The sequence below is a fragment of the Eubalaena glacialis genome, chromosome 9, assembly GCF_028564815.1.
Source record: "Eubalaena glacialis isolate mEubGla1 chromosome 9, mEubGla1.1.hap2.+ XY, whole genome shotgun sequence".
Taxonomy (NCBI): Eukaryota; Metazoa; Chordata; class Mammalia; order Artiodactyla; family Balaenidae; genus Eubalaena; species Eubalaena glacialis.
In genome coordinates this window covers 98,378,498-98,402,570 of record NC_083724.1, presented here as the reverse complement: position 1 = coordinate 98,402,570, position 24,073 = coordinate 98,378,498, and the positions used below count along the sequence as shown (strand labels likewise).

The 24,073-nt window shown below is 36.0% G+C and overlaps 2 protein-coding genes across 5 annotated transcripts in view; one reads left to right on the top strand and one right to left on the bottom strand.

The window, feature by feature from the left end:
• Window positions 1–24,073, bottom strand: part of CENPP (centromere protein P) — a 238,686-nt gene that overhangs the window by 117,743 nt on the left and 96,870 nt on the right. The gene's annotated exons all lie outside the window — the stretch shown is intronic.
• On the top strand, window positions 10,489–18,881 carry OMD (osteomodulin). 3 transcript variants are annotated; one of them, XM_061199326.1, is made up of 3 exons: window positions 10,489–10,737; window positions 14,810–15,763; window positions 18,368–18,881. In XM_061199326.1, exons 2-3 carry the CDS (start codon window positions 14,824–14,826, stop codon window positions 18,694–18,696), a joined length of 1,269 nt encoding a protein of 422 aa, XP_061055309.1. In that variant the 5' UTR covers window positions 10,489–10,737; window positions 14,810–14,823; the 3' UTR covers window positions 18,697–18,881. The 3 variants fall into 3 exon arrangements, with proteins under 3 accessions (XP_061055309.1, XP_061055311.1, XP_061055310.1); XM_061199328.1 differs by lacking the exon at window positions 10,489–10,737 and adding an exon at window positions 11,626–11,641; XM_061199327.1 differs by lacking the exon at window positions 10,489–10,737 and adding an exon at window positions 12,499–12,539.

The following is a 24,073-nucleotide window of genomic DNA, read 5'->3' as shown; positions in this document are numbered from 1 at the left end:
CTGTGGGGAGTGCTATCCTGTCCTTTGCAGAATGTCTGGCAGCTCCCTGGTCTCTACTCACTAGATGCCAGCAGCACTTGCACGCCGGCCCCACAGTGTGACAATCAACAATTTCTCCCCAAAACACCAATGTCCCGGGGGAAGGGGTGGAGCCAAATTGCAGCTGGTTGAGAACTACTGCTTTATAGAAAATTTACTTAATTTCTAAATTCTGACACAAATTTGGAAACCTGAAACAAAATAGTTAGTATTTTTGTTTGGTAAACCTGTAGGGGCAAGACTAAAGTGTGATTAAAATAATAGCACCAGTAGTGATGTAACAGAAAGAGCCCAGGGATACAGAGCTCTGAGTTGGAAAAACATACACAGAAGTCCAGTTCCACTTATAGTCTTGGGCAAATCACAATCTCTTTGAACCTGCCTTCTCATCTATAAAGGGTAGGGATGAGAATACTGATCAAATAAGTTGCTATAAGAACTGAATAATAAAAGTATATGTGAAAGTGCTTTGTAAACCATAAAGATTCATGAAACATGCATAACTGTTACACTGGACAATAATTTACTGCAAGAAAAATTAAAGATTAAGAAGTCCTTTAAAAACAGAAGAATACCTAACAATGATAATCATCCTAAAATAAAAATGTTCTAAAGTTTTAATAGTTTTAATAAATTTCATTTCTTTCTTTTTTTAAATCCATTTTCTACAATATATCATAAAAATAAAATTGTGACATCATGCCACGTATAAGAACATAAGTAGAAGTGAAATGTTCACTGAAATTGTAAGAATCCAGTTCTTGAAATTAAATTAAATTCATAAGGTTAGTGCTAAGGTTAGAATCATCTAAACAAATAGATTAGTCTATGATCTGAACAGAGAAGCTTAAAGTAGCTAAATTAACCTTTTCTAAAAAGAAAAGACAGCAAAATTTTTAAAATACTGGAAATGATTCCTGAAATCACTGCAATTAATTTCCTGTATTTAATGTTTGTGTTTTTCATCCCACAGCTGTTAAGCATTTTTGGTTATATGTTTGCAAAAGACAAATCACTAATAAAAATCATAAGCAACCAAAACTGCATTAAAGCTTCTGCCACAATCCCATTTTATGGTAAATACAAAATATTACCCACTTGAAATCCATTAAAGTTTGGAAACAAATGAATTACTACAACTTACTGGGTTTATTAAGGACTTCAAGGTAGAAAAAAAAAAATCTCATTGACCATCTATCCTTATTTCCTCCCAAATACTACAATAAAAATGATCACTGAATTCATGAAACAAATATAATACTTTTAGAAAATCACCTGAAGTCACTAAAACTAAAGCTTTTTTCCTAAATCAATTTTGTTCCTCCTTAAACTACTGCATTATTTTTCTTTCGTTTTTTTTTATTTTTTATTTTTTTTTGGCTGCATTGGGTCTTTTTTGCTGCACGCGGGCTTTCTCTAGTTGCGGTGAGCAGGGGCTACTCTTCCTTGCACTGCACGGGCTTCTCATGGCGGTGGCTTCTCTTATTGCCGAGCGCTGGCTCTAGGTGCATGGGTTTCAGTAGTTGTGGCCTGTGGGCTCTAGAGCACAGGCTCAGTAGTTGTGGCGCACAGGCTTAGTTGTTCCGCGGCATGTGGGATCTCCCCAGACCAGGGATCTAACCCGTGTCCCCTGCATTGGCAGGCGGATTCTTAACCACTGCACCACAAGGGAAGTCCTTCTTTCGTTTTTAATTCCATCTTTTGGGAAAAGAATTGTCTTACCTTGGCCTTAATTACTTCTCTACTCACATGGTCCTTAACCTACTGCAACTGACTTAATTTTCTTGAATTTATTTTCCCCAAATTGTACCATATGAATAATACTTAATAGTAATAGGTGGTATGTAAAGAACATTTTCAGACATTCTTCCAAAAGCCTTACTTGCATTTATTCATTTAATCCTCACAATAGCCCTATGAGGTAAAAAGAAACGAAACTGAGTCATTTGTAGTGAGATGGATGGACCTAGAGTCTGTCATACAGAGTGAAGCAAGTCAGAAAGAAAAACAAATACCGTATGCTAACACATATATATGGAATCTAAAAAAAAAAAAAAAAAAAAAATGGTTCTAAGGAACCTAGGGGCAGACGAAGAGAATGGACTTGAGGACACGGGGAGGGGGAAGGGTAAGCTGGGACAAACTTAGAGAGAGTGGCATGGACATATATACACTACCAAATGTAAAATAGGTAGCTAGTGGGAAGCAACTGCATAGCACAGGGAGATCAGCTCAGTGCTTTGTGACCACCTAGAGGGGTGGGATAGGGAGGATGGGAGGGAGACGCAAGAGGGAGGAGATATGGGGATATATGTATATGTATAGCTGATTCACTTTGTTATAAAGCAGAAACTAACACACCATTGTAAAGCAATTATACTCCAATAGAGATGTCAAAAAAAAATAAAATTAAGATATACAGTGTAAAAAAAAAAATAGCCCTATGAGGGAGCTACATTTACTTATTCTTATTTTTTGGGGGTGTGAAAATTGGAAAACAAAGATTGGATACCTTGTGGCAGACCTAGGATTTGATCCCAGCAGTCTGGTTCCAGGTTTTAACCACGATGACACACTAATTTTTCAGTCAGTGATCAACCTTATAAAAAGGTAGACAGTGCTTCCTCCTGGACATTCTTTGCTTACTTGGCTTCCACCTATCATGCCTTTCAGGTTTCTCTTTTTTTTTTTTTTTTTTTAAATAGTTAAGATGTACCATTGTACTTTATTTATTTATTTTTAAAATTTACTTATTTAATTTATTGATCTTTGGCTGCATTGGGTCTTCGTTGTTGTGTGTGGGTTTTCTCTAGTTGCGGTGAGCGGGGGCTACTCTTCGTTGCAGTGCGCGGACTTCTCATTGTGGTGGCTTCGCTTGTTGCGGAACACGGGCTCTGGGCGCGTGGGCTTCAGTAGTTGTAGCACGCAGGCTCAGTAGTTGTGGCGCATGGGCTTAGTTGCTTCGTGGCACGTGGGATCTTCCCGGACCAGGGATCGGACCCGTGTCCCCTGCACTGGCAGGCGGATTCTTAATCACTGTGCCACCAGGGTTGCTCTTTAATGGCTAGTGTTCCCCAATATTGTTTTGGCCTCTTCACTTTGCCCCTGGTAATCTCATCCATTTCTAAACATTAGCCATAATGTCTCATGTGAAGGCCTCTGAAATCCACGTCTCAAAAGTGGATCTTAGGTATCACCTCACACCAGTCAGAATGGCCATCATCAAAAAATCTACAAACAATAAATGCTGGAGAGGGTTTGGAGAAAAGGCAACCCTCTTGCACTGTTGGTGGGAATGTAAATTGATACAGCCACTACGGAGAACAGTATGGAGGTTCCTTAAAAAACTGAAAATAGAACTACCATATGACCCAGCAATCCCACTACTGGGCATATACCCTGAGAAAACCATAATTCAAAAAGAGTCATGTACCACAATGTTCATTGCAGCTCTATTTACAATAGCCAAGACATGGAAGCAACTTAAGTGTCCATCAACAGATGAATGGATAAAGAAGATGTGGCACATATATACAATGGAATATTACTCAGCCATAAAAAGAAACGAAATTGAGTTATTTGTAGTGAGGTGGATGGACCTAGAGTCTGTCATACAGAGTGAAGTAAGTCAGAAAGAGAAAAACAAATACCGTATGCTAACACATATATATGGAATCAAAGAAAAAAAAAAAAAAGGTCATGAAGAACCTAGGGGTAAGACGGGAATAAAGACACAGACCTACTAGAGAATGGACTTGAGGATATGGGGAGGGGGAAGGGTAAGCTGTGACAAAGTGAGAGAGTGGCATGGACATATATACACTACCAAATGTAAAATAGATAGCTAGTGGGAAGCAGCCGCATAGCACAGGGAGATCAGCTCGGTGCTTTGTGACCACCTAGAGGGGTGGGATAGGGAGGGCGGGAGGGAGGGAGATGCAGAGGGAAGAGATATGGTGATATATGTATATGTATAGCTGATTCACTTTGATATAAAGCAGAAACTAACACACTATTATTGTAAAGCAATTATACGCCAATAAAGATGTTAAAAAAAAAGAAAAAAAAAGCGGACCTTGCTGGGGAGTAACAAACTCTCAAAAGCAAACCCAGGGCTTCCCTGGTGGCGCAGTGGTTAAGAATCCGCCTGCCAATGCAGGGGACAGAGGTTCGAGCCCTGGTCCGGGAAGATCCCACAGGCTGCAGAGCAGCTAAGCCCGTGCACCACAACTACAAAGCCTGTGCTCTGGAGCCCGCGAGCCACAACTACTGAAGCCCACGCGCCTAGAGCCCGTGCTCCACAACAAGAGAAGCCACAACAATGAGAAGCCCACGCACCACAACTAGAGAAAAGCCCGTGCACAGCAACTAAGACCCAATGCAGCCAAAAATATATAATTAATTAATTTTTTAAAAAAGTGCTTAACCCATCTTTCAAGACTTCCATGATCTACATTTAAGTAATGCTTTTTGAGCTTTTTAGTTCATGTTTACATCTTTTTATACTCCAGCTGAAGATTACTTGCTATTTCTCAAATATGGTCTGTATTTTCCGGCTTCTGTGTCTTTATTAATGCTGTCCTTTGCATCTATCAAAGTCTTATCCAACCTCAAATGTCTGTGTCAAAGGTCACCCATCTCAGTTCATCTTCCTGATTCTCCCATAAACAGATGTGGCTTCTCACACCCCACCCTCCAAATCTTCCCAGTATTTTGATGTGCTTCTCTTTTGTACTTATCACAATCTAACTTATTATAGCTATTTATACATGGGTTGTTTTCTTCACATTCTCTAGAGGATTGTAGATATCTTGAGTGTAAGCACTTGATTGCAAAGTCATCTTTGCATCCCCTTTTTCTCCCCCGCCACCAAAGCCTACCACACTTCATTGGCTCAAAACATTCTTCTGGATTAAATCAGCAAAGGGTGCTTATCGAAGGGAAAGAAAAAGGCTTTATCCTCATTCTAACAAGGCAATGTGTTTTTATCCTACATATCTTTCTTTCATCCTAGAAGCTCCTCCTCCCACTCCAGTTCTCCCACAGACCTATACTCACCTGATGCAGATGTACTGTGTGTTCCACATTACTATGAAGTAGGGGCAGATGGCATTTTTTCCCATTGCACATTTTTTCTCAATACAGTTTCTATCACAGGCTCTGGGGAGCTCTAAAACAGATCCCCCCACCCAATCAGCTCTGACCAGTGCTGTAACAAGGTACATATTCCCAGCAGTGACATCTCTCCCTTGGTAAAATAACAGCATGAAAATAAAGATAACTGCTTTAAAATGAGCCCTTCCATAGTCAAGGGAAAGAGCTTACAGAGGGCCCTTTAAAATGAGACCTTCTAAAGAAAGGGGAAGGGCTTACTGAGGGACCTTTAAAACGAGCCCTTCCATAGAGAGGGGAAGAGGTTACAAAGGCTGGAAGGGGCAGAAACACAAGGACAAATTAGGCCAAGGGGCAAAAGCATGTGCCATGTTCAGCTCTACATGGAGGGTGCAATAAGTCATATGAATTCCTAATATTAAAACTTGCAGTTTGAGTGCTGGAGATGTCCTTTTTTTTTTTTTTTAATTTTTAGTTTTTAACACTTTTATTGGAGTATAATTGCTTTACAGTGTTGTGTTAGTTGCTGCTGTATAACAAAGTGAATCAGCTATATGTATACATATATACCCATATCCCCTCCCTCTTGCCTCTCCCTCCCACCCTCCCTATCCCACCCCTCTAGGTGGTCACAAAGCACCAAGCTGATCTCCCTGTGCTATGTGGCTGCTTTCCACTAGCTATCTTGGCATGGACATATATACACTACCAAATGTAAAAAAGAGATTTCCTTTTTATTAAGGAAAATTTTCAATAGAAGCAAAAGTAGACAAAATACTACAATGAACTTTCATCTACTTCTCACTCAGTTTTTAAAATTACCGACTTAAGCCAATCTTATTCATTTAAACTCCCATCGCTATTATTATTTTTAATAACAGCTTTATTGTGGATATAATTCACATACTGTACAATTTACCATTTAAAGTATACAGTTCAAAGGTTTTTAATATATTCAAGCTTAGCAGCCATCACCACAATCAATTTCAGAACATTTTTATCACTCCAAAAAGAAACCCTGTCCTGATTAATGTCATTTACTCCCAGCCTTAGGTAACTGCAAATCTACTGTTTCTATCAATTTGCCTATTCTGGACATTTCATATAAATGGAATCATATAATATGTGGTCTTTTGTGACTGGTTTCTTCCACTTATAATGTTTTCAAGGTTCATTCATGTTGTAGCATGTGTCAGTACTTCACTCCTTTTTATTGCCAAGTAATATTCCATTGTATAGATGGACCACACTTATTCATCCATTCACCAGCTGATCAATATATAAGTTGTTTCTACTTTCTGGCTGTTATAAATATGTGCATTCAAGTTTTTGTGTGAACGTATGTCTTCACTTTTCCTGGGTATATACTTAGGAGTAAAACAGATGGGTCAAACGGCAACTTTATGTTTAACTTTTTGAGGAACTGTAGATTGTTTTCTGAAGTGGCTGTGCCATTTTTAATTTTCATCAGCAATATATGTAGATTCCAATATCTCCACGTCCTCACCAACATTTGTAATTGTCCATATTTTTTATTTCAGCTATCCTAGAGAATGTGAAGTGGTACTTCATTGTGGCTCTGATTTGCATTTTCCTGATGACTAGTGATGTTGAGCATCTTTTCATGGGTTTATGGACCATTTGTTATCTTTGGAGAAACATTTATTCAGATCCTTCACTCATTTTAATATTATTATTATTATTATTGAGTTGTACGAGTTCTTTATTTTTTCTAGACACAAGTTCTTAATCAGATATATGATTTGCAAAATTTTTCTCCCATGTGTGGGTTGGTTTTTTTTTTTTTCCACTTTCTTGATAGTATCTTTTGGCACAGAAAACAATTTAAATTTTAATGACATCCAATTTACCTATTTTTTCTTCTGATTCTTGCGCTTTTAGTGCCACATCTAAGAAACTGATGCCTAACCCAAGGTCATAATGACTGACATTATATTTTCTTCTAAAATTTAACCATATTAGCTATAACACTTAGGTCTTTGTTTCATTTTCAGTAAATTTTTGCATGTGTTCCAGTTGTCTTAGCACCATTCATTCAAAGCAGATCAAGATATAAAAGATTTCTATCACTCCAGAAGATTCTTCCGTGCCCCTTCCCAGTTCATACTCCCACTTCACCCAGCAAACATCCATTCATTCACTCACTCCACCAAGCAGACATCCCAGAACCTTCCCACCCTCTCCTAAAAATTTCAGTATGTGTCAGTACTTCACTCCTGCATAACCCTCTCCTAAAAATTTCCTTAATAACTGTTAACTTGAGTAAACATAAGTAATAGGAATTCTGCTTCCTGGATCCACATGGCCCACCCTCTCCTTTAACAGAAAAGAAAACATTCCCATTAATTTGGCATTCCCATTAATTTGGCAAAGGGAAACGCATCTTATAACCCTTTCCTGAGTCTGAAAATGCTACTGCTTTGTACTCAGTCCCAGTCAGTGAAAAAAAAAAATTTAATGGATTATACAGACAACTACTTTTTAATTGTGTATATTATCTTGGAACTTTACTCTGTGAGGGTGGAAAGTACTGGCTGCTCCATGAGCCTTTGAGTGCTTCCTTGCTCTCTCTTTGCCGTCTGTGGCTGGTAGTATGCTGGTCTTTTTAAATTCTTCTCTCTATACCTCCTTATTTGATGAAGTTTCTATGATGTCTTCTAGTTTTGTTATCATGTGGCTTATTGATTTGAATTGTACTTTTATCTCATGTGGTTTACTTAGGAGTTAACCAGGAGAAACACAAAGCAACAGTCCAATTGTCTGAAGAGTAAAGATTTGCAAAATATCTTCTTGAAATAAGAGCTATCCTCTCAAAAACAATTAGAAAGAAGGTACAATATCATTTGCATATGATTCGTATGTACCTGAAAAACCCAAGAGAATCAACTGAAAAATGATGACAGTGTCACACATATAACAAAAAATGGGTATCCATAAACATATAAAAAACCCCTAAAAATAAATAAGAAAAAGACAAATAACACAACAGAAAAATGAGCAAAAAACATTAACAGGCATACCTCAGAAGAGAAAATCCAAATGGCTGAAAAACATTTGAAAAAATGTTCAACCTCTTTAGTAATCAGGGAAATGGAAATTAAAATCACAAGTAATACCATCATATACCTAAAAATTGGGGGGAAAGTTAGATAATGTCAGGTATTAATGAGATCTAAAACAACTGTAGCCTTTCATTCCCACCACCTCCACTTGCTTATCTGTAACCTCCCTCCAGCGGTGAGACACCTGGCTCCCCCATTCACCACACAGTTACATAACCATTCCTTTCCAGCATACATCACAGTAGTGTCAGAACTATTGACTTAAACCCCTGTGCTCATTCATTTTTACCGCTCTGCCTTGCTTTGTTCTTCTCCATTGCACTCCACACCATTTGATACGTTTATTTTCTCTCTTCCTCTTCAGTGATAACAGGGACTTTTACTGCTGGGTTCTCAGCACCTAAAACTGCCTTGAACAAAGTAGGTGCTCAACAAATATTAGCTGGATGAATAAATGAATTAAAAATCTTTATTATGGTTTATTACCATAATTACCAGTCTCAGTCAGACCTTTCCTAGCCAGCACTAGTTATTTGGCTCTGAGATAGTTTATCTACTTCAGTCAAATTATAATCATAGAATATAATTTAGACTTTCATCAATTCAACTGACTTCTCTCCCTAATTGCTACAATTATAACCACCAACTGAGGGAATTCCCTGGTGGTCCAGTGGTTAGGGCTCTGCGCTTTCACTGCCGAGGGTGAGGGTTCAATCCCTGGTCAGGGAACTAAGATCCCACAAGCCGTGCAGCACAGCCAAATATAAATAAAATTTTAAAAAATTTTTAAATAAAATAAAATAACCACCAACTGAAACAGTGAACTATCACAATCACTTGCATCTTCTAGTTTTCCTCTAAGGCCTGACTCAAACCACCCTTCCCACCCCCTGCCAAACCTAAACCTCCTGGACACCATCAACCTTATTTAAATTTCCTAGACACTTTCAATTTTGAGTGTTGTAGCTATCTATTGATAAATATTTTCACATTTGTTAGGAACATGAACAACATAATCACTATCATAAGTTCAAATCACAGAGTTAAAAGAATAATTTAATAAAAACTAAGCTGTTAATTTTACATTAACCTTCCAAAAGAACTGTGAGGGCATGTAGAATGATTTTTGGAAAAAGTACAGATTTGCTCTCTTTTCCTTAGTGTGGAAGTCTGAGTTTTAAGAACAAACACTAAAAGGAAACATATGGAAAAGATCAGTAACAAGATGAAATCTTGGCCCAAATATGGTCTGCCACGTTTTACATACCAGTGTCTCAAATAATAGATGAGATTTTTACAGTATTGCCAAAACATCTCTTGAAACACTGTACACTTTTTAAAAATCTGAAGTATAATGAAATAAATCTTGTGCGTTCTTTATAAAAACCTAATGGAAAATACTATTTTGAGGAAACAAAAACAAATTCCAGGAATCACTTTACCTTATTAGTTTGTACAAGCTTGAAAGAATCTCCCAAAGAATGAACTCAAAGTTCACTGTCAAGAGATACAAGTTAACTCTCTGTTTAAAATATGAAAATATTGGTATAAAAATATAGCATTTAAGTAGTTAACTGCCACTCTTCAAGAGAGACAGCTCAGTGAAATTTGTAAATTTTCTACATCTGCAAAATAAAGGCAATAATAGCTGGTCAACAGAAGTTCCTAATTCCATCTTATTCAATACTATAAAATTACTTTTTGGACTAGTAAAAACAGACAAATCAGAGATTTGTCTTCTGAGTGAATTCCATAACTAAGAGATTAATTTTATTTCAAAGGTTATTAGAACGCATGCTAGTGGATGTATTTGGGAGGAAGGTGAGAAAGGGGATAGCTGATAGAAAAGAAGGTATACTTCTTTGTATGGAAAAGTAATATATTTAATCTGTGTCACCAATGACCATCTATTTCGTTTTTAAAATAAACTAGATGTGAAATGCTGTATGTTTCTAATCCCGGTTCCTTGTCTTAATAAAGGGAAGCACTGGTGTGAACACACGGTATCAGACAACCGAGGTCTCAAGATGACTCTGAGTTCCACCTTAAAATGCCAAGACACTGAGCTCCATGTTACAGTGGACCTTACTTTGAAGAATTCTTTGGCATGAAAATGAAAATAAAAACAGTAATCAGTACATGCTGTTTCATTTAGTTCTGTTTGCCTTTCATACTAGAGGAAATTCTTGCCATACCTCAAACCAAAATTAAGGGGAAAAGAAAGAAGTAAGCCACATAAATCTGACCAAGAACACAAGCATTTTAATTTGAGTCCACAAAGTTTTGGATAATGAAAAGAAATACATAATTTTAATTCAACCCAAGTATTTTCCAAGTAGATTATATTTGCTTAAATTGCTATAGCAATCCAAGGGACAGCCCTGCCTGGACACACAGTTACTGTGGATTTTTAAGAGATTCAGTTTAAGAATTTAGGAATTTCTGATTCATTTACAGGATTTGCAAATTCATCAGCCCCTGAAAGCTAAAGCAAACTCAACAGGTATGATGATAAAATAATTTTCAATTTTTAAAGAAAATATTCCTACTGTTAAAAATATATTTGATTTAACATTAAAATAGATTGTAGCCATCTTAAATGCACATTTTTATAAGCAATATCTGGTAAAAGCTACATTAAAATTTGATTAGCAAAAATATTCAGGGAAATAATATAGGGAATTTAATTTTCTAACTTAAAATTTACCCAATAAATGATCTTTGTTTAGATTTTTTTTTACTTTGAATGAAAGATTCTCACGTTAATGGAATAATTTTCTGTTTCTCTCTCCCTCTCCCTCTCTCTCTCTCTCTCTCTCTCTCTCTCAACTTTAAGTGACAAACAACCGGCGAACGCCTTTGAGCCATACATCTGAGCAATGCTAGAGATTCTGGTTTTAGAGAAATGGGTATTTGTACAAATTTCACTAAAAATTTTCTCAAAATTTCTTTATTAACCAAATCCCTGATATTACGATGTGTTTGCTTCTTCCTCAAAGAGAAAATACAAGTACTCTATCTAGCACTGAAGGTTCTAGTTTCTTGGGTTTCAGTTAATTAAGATCCAAATGTATTATGGCTAAAAATAATTTTGAGACTTTCATATTTTTAATAGCAAAAGAGTTTTACTTCCTTAGGCCTTGTGTGTGATAGTGATGTACACAACTTTAATTTTACAGAGTTAAATTTAAAACTGCTTTGGAAAAAATTCTGAATCATATCCTAATACTTGGTTTCTTATATTTTAGTTTCTGTGGCATACCAATAAAACAATTAAGTTTTTAAAATAATAAAATGCTATGAAGCTTTCCAATTACTTTAAACTTTCCAGGACAAAGTTCCATCTCATTTTGATGAGTAATTTAAATTAGAACTTTCTTGATGAAAGCACGAGTGCTTTTTTCCAGGTAAGAGAAATGTTATGACATAGAAACATTTTTAGTTATAATAATGAAAAATTCATATTAATGAGTAATTTAAAAAACCTGGTAACATATTTCACTTTGCTTTAAACTTTCTTTTTCACATTTGTGATTTTTCTACTAAACAAAGTAAGGAATACAGGTAGGAAAGTGAATACAGTATATTGTGACAGAGAAATATTCAATAGAAAAGAGAACAGCCATGTTCTCTGTGAAAATGTTCATTTAGAGAAATCACTGTGGTGAAATAAATGCCTAGAAATAATCAACATTAGTAGCAATAAACATCACTAACAAGATGTAATCTATAACAAAAAATCAATCATGCATTCAACAAATCTGTGAGCACTTACAAACTGTGCATTGTACTAGAGTCTGTCAAAAATTAGAGGTTGAGAAATGAGATGATTGACAGTGAGTTACAATGTTTTGCTATGAGTTACCCTATAGGAGACAAGGCATAAATTGCTGAACATAAAAGGCAGAAGTAATAAAAATATGCCTTGCAAATGGCTGGTAAAAGATTAGCTGAATGAAAAATTTGGATAAAAAGAAGTAAGAGAGAGTTATAACAGGGAAAATGATCAGGGGTGAAGTTGAGGAGTAAGAAAAATAGAAAATAATGGGTATATCAATGGAGATGGAATGGATTTCAGACCAGAAAACAGCACTTATTGAAAAGGGAGTGGGACAAGGTTGAGCTACAGGGCCGAGGTCCTCAGTGGATGAGGACAATGATGACGAGCTCAGATTTAGAAGAGAAACTGTCTTCAGGGAAAGACCTTTCTTCTTAGGTGGCCAAGAAGACCAAAAGCAGATAATACTAAGAATCCCTTTATTTTCAGAGAGGCCCTCGTCATGAGGTCTTGATTCCTAGGCAAAGGTAAGTGCTGAACCAAAAGTATCATCCAGGTCTCCTTTTTTCCCAACAATTTCTTGTAGTTGTTGAACAGTCATGACTTCAATTCTCAAATGTAAGGTTACTAACTGATGATTACTGATGTTCTAACACAAGGATAAAATTCAGAGTTCTGATGAGCAGTACTCTTTTCAAAGTTCAACTGTGTATCAGTCAGCTTCTGAGACCCCCTACATGGCCTGACCCCGCACAGCTGCATGTCTCTGCCTCTTTGCTTCTACTTTCATCTCAACTCCATGGTCCAGTACTTTAAATGAAGTATGACAAGCACTTTAAAAAAAAGTTGATATGTTATAGTATAATGAGTATAATAAAATACTATAATTTTAATACATAAAATATTATCAACTAGAGAGTAATATGTATAGGGTGTTCTATACCCATTCCTGGGAATCTCCCAAAGTCTTGGCCAAATGATGTCTGCAAAGGTTTCCCTGTCTCGCCCAAGCAGGGTTAAGCCACTGGTTCCCACAGCACTGGTATCTCTGCTGCAAACCATATTTCCCTCTGCCTGAGAATATGGTTCACTGTGCTGTGCCTCTCTTGTCCACTAAATTGTATGCACTAAATTGTATGCTCATGTCTTCATATTTTCTTCATTTCCGTGTTTCCCACCAAGCACATTGCCTCACCCCTAAAATTCAAGACAATCATCAAGTAACCCAATCAAACTAACTAAATCACTAGTAATATTTGCAAGGCTCTTTTCTAACCATGTCCACACACAACATCTAGTACAGGGTCACTAATTATAGCAGGTGAAAAAGCACTCCTAATCATACCCACTGGGAGCTTCCCAGTGCCCTGTCTGGGTCAGCCAGCACTGAACACTGCCCTTTGGGATGAGACCACACTCTTTCACTTCTCCTCCCAGGACTCTATCTTACTTCATGCATGAACACTGCAGTGTGAAGATTATGGCTCAGCTATATTAATGAATTAAACTAGGTGTTCATTCCCAGAGTGCAAATTCCTGAGGTCACAATTTAGGCCTCCAGGTTCTGGTTGAGATTGGCTGTAACAGTCTTATTTTGCTCCTTCAACAGTTAACCACCGCATCCCAAACATCTCACCCTTTGTTGCTTACATGTTTTTGCTCATCTCTTCTATCTGCAAATCTTCCCTATTTCCCTCTGTGAGAACCCTCATATTCCTTCAAAGTCTAATTCAAATGCCATGTCCTCCATGAATCACATGGATAAAAAGGAACAATGGATGGAGTCTACTTAGATCTGCGAAAGGAAACTTTATGAATTTCAAAATCAAAATTGTTTAAAAGATGAAACCATTACCATTTTGGCATTTTATGTAGGAAGGGATAAGATTAAATAGAAGTCCATATATTAGAGTAAATGATTGTCTACTCTATTTTCTTGGTGAAAAAAGAGGCAAGGTCATCATCTGGTTCTCCACTAAGACCTAAACTCCTGGGAGACAGGACAGTGTGTTTTTAATATCTGTGTATCTAGAAATTAACTCCAAAATATTAGTGGAAAAAAAGAAGCTAGGAAGGTAATAGGAAAAATGTATAGACTAACCAATTAGAAACTAATTTCGTAGAATGTAAATATTGTGTGTGTTTGTGATTTAAAGTAGTTATTCAAGTAAAGTCAGAGACAAAATAATTGGATTCTGCAAACTATTTCACAGGGAAAATTTGAAGTCACAGTCTTGGACAGAAAACACTAACAGGAAACATGATAGTTATTTTTAATATCTCAAGCTTTCACATAAAATGGAGTGTTCTATGTTCTTCCAAAGAGCAGAAAAGAACATCAGCAAACAAAAGTTGCAGCGGGAAAATTTTGGTTAATATCAAGAATCTCCTAAGTAACTAAAACATAGAGTCTCTCTTCTCATAGGCAGTAAACATCACTGAAGGGGCCAAATAGTCAGTGAGAACATCCAGCATTTAAAGGGAAAGAGCACTTGGCTTTGGGGTGGAGAGATGTCATGCTATCATTGTAAATCTATAGTCTCGTAAGCAAGACAAATCGAGATTCTCTTAAAAGATGGTTACTTAGTCTGGTTCAATGCAGTATGTGACTTTTAAAAAAATACCACCTTATACATTAATTTTGGTCTGAGCAGCACCCATTAATTCTGGACATTCTTTTATATATTTCAATACAGATATAGATATTATGCATTTTATATAACTGTCAATTTATATACAAATTATTCTAAGTTTACTCACTTTTCCCACAATATATTTCCTTTTTGCCTTGTAATAGGACAAAAAAGGAACATGGGCTTTTCAAGTCCAGTATGTGTCCTTTTCTTCTTTCTTGGAGTCAAAGTATATTGCCAGTATGAAAGTTATCAATGGGATGAAGATTATGACCAAGAATCAGATGATGTCTACCAACCAGAATTCCAATTTCATCAAAATGAAGATTATGGAGTTCCATTTCATCAGCATACTTTAGGTTGTGCCAGTGAATGCTTCTGTCCGCCTAACTTTCCATCATCAATGTACTGTGATAATCGCAAACTCAAGACTATCCCAAATATTCCAGCATACATTCAGCAAGTTTATCTTCAGTTTAATGAAATTGAGGCTGTGACTGCAGATTCATTTATCAATGCCACTCATCTTAAAGAAATCAACCTCAGCCACAACAAAATTAAATCTCAAAAGATTGATCATGGTGTGTTTGCTAAATTGTCAAATCTACTACAACTTCACCTACAGCATAACAATTTAGAAGACTTTCCATTTCCTCTTCCTAAGTCTTTGGAAAGGATTCTTCTTGGTTACAATCAGATCTCCAGACTGCAGACAAATGCTGTGAATGGGCTAGTAAACTTGACCATGCTTGATCTTTGTTATAATCAAATTGATGATTCTACATTACAAGAAAAAATCCTTGCGAAAATGGAAAAACTAATGCAGCTTAACCTATGTAATAACAGATTAGAATCAATGCCTCCTGGTTTGCCTTCTTCACTTATGTATCTGTCTTTAGAAAATAATTCAATATCTGCTATACCAGAAAATTACTTCAATGAACTCCCAAAACTTCATGCTCTAAGAATGTCACACAATAAACTACAAGACATCCCATATTATATTTTTAATCTTTCCAACCTTATAGAGCTCAATGTTGGACACAACAAACTGAAGCAAGCATTCTATATTCCAAGAAATTTAGAACACCTATACCTAGAAAATAATGAAATTGAAAGTATGTAAAATTTCATTTTTTTGTGTGTATTGGTTTTATTTTTATTATTTATTTTTAATTTTTATTTATTTACTTATTTATTTTTAATTATTATTTTATATTGGAGCATAGTGATTAACAACGTTGTGTTAGTTTCAGGTGAACAGCAAAGTGATTCAGTTATACATATACATGTATTTATTCTTTTTCAAATTCTTTTCCCATTTAGGCTATTATAGAATATTGAGCAGTGTTCCCTGTGCTATAGAGTATGTCCTTGTTGTACATGTCAATCCCAAACTCCCAATCTATTCCTCTCCCCCACTCTTCCCCCCTGGTAACTATAAGTTCGTTCTCTCAGTCTGTGAGTCTGTTTCTGTTTTGTAAATAAGTTCATTTGTATCATTTTTTTCTTAGATTCTGCATATACGTGATATCATATGATATTTTTCTTTCTCTGACTTACTTCACTTAGTGTGATAATCTCCAGGTCCATCCATGTTGCTGCAAATGGCATTATTTCATTCTTTTTTAATGGCTGAGTAATATTCCATTGTATATATGTATCATATCTTGTTTATCCATTCATCTGTTGATGGATATTTAGGTTGCTTCCATGTCTTGGCTATTGGAAACAGTGCTGCAATGACATTTGGGGTGCCTCTATCCTTTCGAACGATGGATTTCTCCGGATATATGCCCAGGAGTGGGATTGCTGGATCATATGGTAGCTGTATTTTTAGTTTCTTAAGGAACCTCCATACTGTTCTCCATAGTGGCTGTACCAATTTATATTCCCACCAACGATGTAGGAGGGTTCCCTTTTCTCCACACCCTCTCCAGCATTTATTGTTTATAGATTGTTTGATGATGGCCATTCTGACTGGTGTGAGGTGATATCTCATTGTAGTTTTGATTTGCATTTCTCTAATAATTAGCGATGTTGAGCATCTTTTCATGTGCCTCTTGGCCATCTGTATGTCGTCTTTAGAGAAATGTCTATTTAGGTCTCCTGACCATTTTTTAATTGGGTTGTTTGGTTTTTTGCTATGGAGTTGTATGAGCTCTTTATAAATTTTGGAGACTAATCCCTTGTCGGTTGCATCGTTTGCAAATATTTTCTTCCATTTTGTAGGTTATCTTTTCATTTTTTTAATGGTTTCCTTTGCTGTGCAAAAGCTTTTGAGTTTAATGAGGTCCCATTTGTTTATTTATTATTTTATTTTCATTCCTCTAGGAGATGGCTTAGAAAAGATATTGCTGCGATTTATGTCAAAGAGTGTTCTGCTTATGTTTTCCTCCAAGAGTTTTATAGTATCTGGTTTTACATTTAGGTCTTTAATCCATTTTGAGTTTAATTTGTGTATGGTGTTAAAGAATGTTCTAATTTCATTTTTTTACATTTAGCTGTCCAGTTTTCCCAGCACCATTTACTGAAGACACTGTCTTTCCTCCATTGTATAGTCTTGCCTCCTCTGTCGTAGATTAATTGACCATAGGTGTGTGGGTTTATTTCTGGGCTTTCTACCCTGTTCCATTGATCTATATGTCTGTTTTTGTGACAGTACCACACCATTTTGATGACTGTAGCTTTGTAGTATAGTCTGAAGTCAGGGAGCCTGATTCCTCCAGCTCCGTTTTTTTTTCTCAAGATTTCTTTGGCTATTCGGGGTCTTTTGTGTCTCCACATGAATTTTAAGATTGTTTTGTTCTAGTTCTGTGAAAAATGTCATTTCATAGGGATTGCACCAAATCTGTAGATTGCCTTGGGTAGTATAGTCATTTTGACAATATTGATTCTTCTAATCCAAGAACATGGTACATCTTTCCATCTGTTTGTGTCATCTTCGATTTCTTTCATCAGCATCTTATAGTTTTCGGAGTACAGACAGGTCTTTTGTCTCCTTAGGTAGGTTTATTCCTAGTTATTTTATTCTTTTTGACGTGATGGTAAGTTGGATTGTTTCTTTAATTTCTCTTTCTGATCTTTCGTTGTTAGTGTACAGAAATGCAACAGATTTCTGTGTATTAATTTTGTATGCTGCAACTTTACTGAATTCACTGATGAGCATCATTGTCTTTTAAAGACAGAAAGAAGAGTATTTTGACCTTTTAAAGAACGAATCTTTGAAAACCTATGCTTTACAAATTGCTGAAAATGGTTGCTTTGAAGCTGGCTAGGGAAATGGCAGAAATTGGCCCCAGAGAAAGGTGTACTCCAAGGTTTATAGTCTTTTCTATTAAATGTTATCACCTTGAACATTGAGAATTAGTACTGTAGAGTATACAAAGAAATATGAGATCCTGAGTAGTGGAACTATAGGTGATTTTCACTTTTTTCTTTTTGAGATTGTTTCTACTAAGAATTTATTACTTAAATAATTTATTTAATACTTAAATAATTACTTAATAGCCAGTGAAGCCATCGTTTATTTTGATAATACAAAATTCATTTATAGTTTCATTTTTATTTTATTATTTGATTACTGTAAAAAATAATTAAACCTAATTTCCCTTACAAGTATTTTAATTAATAAAACTATACCCCATAAACATTTTAATAAAATCCAATATAGGATTATGGATGTAATACAGCAGGATTAATTTTTAATTTGTATTTTTCAGATATCAATGTCACATTGATGTGTTCATCTGTTGACCCACTACATTACCATCATTTAACATACATTCGTGTAGATCAAAATAAGCTAAAAGAGCCAATAAGCACATACATTTTCCTCTGCTTCCCTCATATACACACTATTTATTATGGTGAACAAAGAAGCACTAATGGTCAAACAATACAACTGAAGACCCAAGTTTTCAGGAGATTTCAAGATGATGTTGACAGTGAAGATCACGATGATCACCATGAAGCCCCAGAAGAAGAAGGAACAGAAGAAAACGTTGACCCTCACTATTATGGAAGTCAAGAATGGCAAGAAACTATATAAGTATACATTTATAACGTCACAAAATCTTATTATTCAATATAAATTTAACTAAATATGCATAGCTCGTAGTAATATACCTGGAATTGTGTACTAGTATGAGATCAGATTGAATTTAGATTGTTGACAACATTTGCATCATTACACAGGATTAGAACTTACTCAAAATGATACAAATCTTTAGAAATGTAAATTAGAATGATAAGTAGGAATCAAAAACTATACTTTGAATATTAAATTATCATCATGTTGAGAAAAAAAGCAAGTATGACCACTTCTATTAACAGTAATTTTTCTAATAATGATGAAAGACGTAGTGTTAGAAGCTAAGAACTGTAAACCATGTGCTTTAAATCACTATGAGCATAGTGTTTAAATGCCAGAAGGTTATATTAATGTAACAGCAGCTACTCATTTAAGGAATAGACTATTTTTCTGACCTAAAGTCCAGAAAAGCGTTCACACTTGTATTTGAATATCATCACCATGACAGCCACCGCCCTGGTCCTACCACTTAGAGCACAGAATGATATTCTTGATTTTCAAAAGAGGCTACCGTACTAAGGATCCAAAGCACACAGACTTATGAAATCAACTAGTCTTGTTTTTCTCTCAGAGCACGAAAGCAACAAATATTTAAACCCTGTATTTGGATACCTAAAAAACACCAAATCATCTTATCACAATTCGTATTTTAGCAAATTTCAGCAATTGTACAAAACAATCTTGACTGCATTCCAGTGTTTCTATAGTAAATTCACTAGAGAAAGGTTTTAGTTACATAAAGATTTGCTAATAAATAACTGCTCTGTTCACAAGGTTAAGTTAACGTTAGCACAAGAAAGTATATCAACATAATTAAACACTTCTATTTTCCTAGCACAATATATTAGAAACATATATGTATATCAGCCAATGTTTATTTACACAGTGTTAAAGTTGAATAGAGTTCCTTTGAAATTTGAATGACAGGCTTTGATATCTTCTTTAAATCCTTAAAAATCATATATCATTTTGAAGCATTTTAAGTATGCCTTATAATGAAGTATAACTTCTATGATGAACTTTCTTGATTTACCAGGCTAATATTTCACAGAATTCCTCAGATAAGGAATAAACACAAATCTGGAACTGCCTACACAGGAAACCCCTCAAACAAACAGTAACAATTTAAACAGTATGCAAAAAGACAAATTAAAACTATATTTTAAAAGCAGTTTTCTAGTGGTGAGTCTATTTTTCTGGAGATGACAGTTTAAAATGAAGCCTCTAATGCTCTTTATATCTTTGAGTAGGTTATTAGCATGTAGCCGAAATAGAACACCCACATGTCCCCAGGGACAAGCTCAACAACCCAGAATGAACATGAACAACATTCCATTCATTCATTCATTTAATTAACATTCAGCAAGTCTTTTGGTATGCAGGGCTTAGTACTGAGAAGTCAAACAGAATACATATGTGCACCTGTGACGCTATGAGACACAGGTGTGAGGGTAAAGGTAAGAGCAAAACGTTAGTGATGTGGGTAAAGCACATTTTCCAAAGAGGTAAAAAACTTTAAGGACCATCTCCCCCTTTATTGAAATTTTTAAAAATAGGGTTATAAATTTAAACATTTATTATGAGCTAATACGTGGAAAATACGGTGGGTGTTTTAGGAGATCAGAAAGAGAAGACTATTTCTTACCCAGAACAATTTAAAATTTAATGAGGAGCCATCAGGAAAATGCAAATCAAAACCACAGCAAGATACTCCTTTACATTCACTGGATGGCTATCATCAAAAAGGCAGACAAATAATAAGTATTAATGAGGAGGTACAGAAAGTGGAATCCGCTGGTGACGAAGTCAAATGGTGCAGCTGCTTTGGAAAGCAGTCTGGCAGTTCTTCAAAAAGTTAGTTACCTATGATCCAACAATTCCACTCCTAGATATATACCTAAGAGAACTGAACACATATGTTCACACAAAAACATGTACAAAAATGTTCATAGCAGCATTATTCATTAATAGCCAAAAAGTGGAAACCACTCAAATGTCCTTCAGCTGATGAAAGGATAAACAAAATGTGGTATATCCACACAATGGAAAATTATTCAGCCAAAAGAAGGAATGAAGTACTGATACATGTTACTACATGGATGAACCATGAAGACATTATGCTAGTGAAAAGTCAGTCACAGAAGACCACCTATTGTATGATTCCATTTATATAAAATGTCTAGAAGAGGCAAATCTATAGAGACAGAAAGATTATTGGCTGCCTGGGGTTGGGGGGCAGGAGAATAAAGGGAAACTGGGGAGTGACTGACAATGGATAGAGTCTTTCTTTTGGGGGTGATGAAAATATTCTGAAATTGATTATAGTGATGATTGTACAAGTTTGAAAATACTAAAAACTATTGAATTGTACACTTTAAAAAAGTGAATTGCATGAGATGTGAATTATTTCAATAAAGCTGTTATTTAAAAATTTAACATAGACAATAAGATCTAATAACTCACTCTAACAAAAGGAAGAAAGAAATACAATGTGGCAGTAACTGAAACACGATGTGAACACAGATATACCGACTTTATTTCTGGCCATGATGTGAAGCAGTTGAAGGCTTCAAAGAGGTGGTACTTTGATGTGTGAGTAGGGACTGATTGGCAAGAGTGGAGAAAACAAGGCCCCAAGGTGAGATTAATATAAAGATGTGGTAATTACTTATTTCAACTCTTGCACAGTTAAAACCCTCCAAATTTTCAGAATTCTGGAGCACCTATTTTTATCTCCTCCTAAATTGACAAATGAAAATACATTTTAATCTTCAATGAATAGGCTTAGTGAAGAAAAAAACTGCACAGTTTAGCAGTTCGTAACAAGGAATTTGAAATCAGATATACCTTGGTAGAAGCCTGACTTCACACTTGTAACTAAGCAAGATGACTCTGAGTAAGTTACTTCTTGAAGCCTCCCTTTCTGCATTGCTATAAGGAAGGTGGTTCTCACAGGGCTGTTATAAGGACAAGTAGAGATAGCGTACATACCAAAGCATTTAACAAACTGCATGCCAGTTACAGGTACCCTACAAGCAGTAATTACTGCAGTATGTCCAGCCCAGCAGCCCACTGGATATATGTGCCGCCAGCCATCAGCTGTGCTTCGCATGCCTTGGCGCTCTCTCGGGGACCCTCTAGAATGGAGTTAGCATCTTTCAGGTTCCTTGCAAGGTTCCACTTGTACAAAAGATTAGTAAACAAGACAGAATTTACTAAAGATTTCATTAGGGAGAGAGAGGAGGGAGCTTAAATCATATACCCACAACAAACATATTCCAAGTCATTATTTGATGGTTCAGCTTTCCAAAGCACCTCTAGATGGCCTACAAGGGTGGGAAGCAGAGTTCCCTCCACCCCTCAAAAGGCACTTGGCTGCCTGGCTCCTCTGGCTAGAGTAGTCAAACTCTTCCTGTCTATTAGGAAGAAGAGGTCACCTCTGCTCTCCCTTTAAAGGCATGTATATATAAACACGTCACAAAATGTCCCCCAGCTGCAGGGCCAAGTAAGGAGGCAGGTTAACAACCATCTTTTGTTACTCAAAAATGTCCAGAGGAACTCATGCCTACCCCAAGTATTTCTCATTAAAAAGAAAACAAAACAAATAACCACCAATGCTTTCCCTAGGAGGATGGAAGAATAAAGTTCTACCTCTTACCAGAGCTGCAAACAAAACCAGATGATATATTTATATCAGGAAAGAAAAAGATGAAAATTCATCAATTTTCTCATTACACTTCAAAGTATTAGCTATATTAGCTCTGAGTCTGAACTGTGTGTGTTTTGTGACCACTAACAAATAAATCCAAATCATACCATGAACCCAAGCTTAATTAGCAAACATATTAGAAAGGAAATAAAAATAAAGGATATTTAATAAATTTGCTTACAATAATACTGGTTGAGAATGTTTAGCATGCGTTTAAATATTACCTGAAAACTATACATTTTTACTTTATTCCTCAAGTTGGAACCACTAACCCAAAATGCAGATGTATGCATATCATGTAACATACTAAACCAATTCCATGGGGAAAAAAAACAGAAGAAATAAACCTGTCTCTTCTGTATACTTTTACTGTAGCAAAGAATTCATATGACCCAAGGAAAGCTAGTACTAAAACCCCAATTTCCTGATTCCAAATCCATCTTTTCTAAATCTTAGAAATAAAGAATAACAGCAGCTGGAAACAAAATTAAATCATAACCGCTAAAAATCCAAAGTTTCTTACATGTTCCAATTTCCTAAATAAGTATAACCTGGTATGCCTAGCAAGTAAATAGCACGGCATTTATGGATATGTCTGTCATTGCATGCTTAGGTTGCAAATTTATTATACGTAGACTTATGTACTACTCAGAAAAATTAAAATCACAAATACGATACATTTTTAACATTAACCCTTCCTTATATTGAGTCATAATTCCCCTCCCTTTAAACTTAAGCCTTTAGTCCGGGAAGTACTTGGGTTCGCATCTTTATCTCATTTGACCAAACAACTAGGCTTCAGGCATAAGCAGAGATTTGAGATGGAGATTCAAATCATAGACTTCCCATAAAACCCTAGAATGTTCATTAGAAACAAGTCAGAGGTCATTCCCACACTGAAGGGGAGATGACTACACAAGGCAAAATTCTGGGACACCTTCAAAGATATAAAACCCTATAAAGATACCAAGGATAATGTGTCAGGGTCACCAAGAAGAACTCCACAGAGATAACCCTCTCAATTTTGGATAAATGCCTGCTCTTGAGCCTTAGCTTTCATCTTTTATTACTGTTCAGTGAAAGCTAAATAGCTTTCTACTAGGATACAATAGTTCTTTCTGGAGTAGAAAACAATCTAACTTTGAAACATATTTTATACTGGAAACTATGTAGTAAAGAATTTGACCCCAAAGAGGGGTTTGGGCTTTGCTGTCAGCTTCTAGGAGGTAATCTCTATCTTTGTTTAGAATGGGGGTTAACACATCCAATCTTAGGGTGGGACGGGCCATACCAAATAGTCTTAGGTTGGCCATGCCAGAAAGACAACCATGTGATTTAGGATGTGTCATATAGTATCAGTCAACCTGGGGGCAGAGTTCAACCATGTGGGATACTCAATCAATTGATCATGCATATGTAATGAAGCCCCAGTAAAAACTGAACTGTGAGGCTCAGTAGCGCTTTCCTGGTTGGCAATACCCATATTCCTTGTCATACATCAATGCCGGGCGGGTAACGCATCCTGAGAACAATGGAAGCTCTGCACTTGGAACCCTCATAGACTCTGTCCAATGCGTCTCTTCCTCTGGCTGATGTTTATGTGTATCCTTTCCCTGTGATAAACCA

Coding starts and splice junctions, on each gene's coding strand:
- OMD (XM_061199326.1), top strand. CDS start 14,824: ATGGGCTTTTCAAGTCCAGTATGTGTCCTTTTCTTCTTTCTTGGAGTC. Junction 15,764..18,367: donor AGAAAATAATGAAATTGAAA/GTATGTAAAATT, acceptor TGTATTTTTCAG/ATATCAATGTCACATTGATG.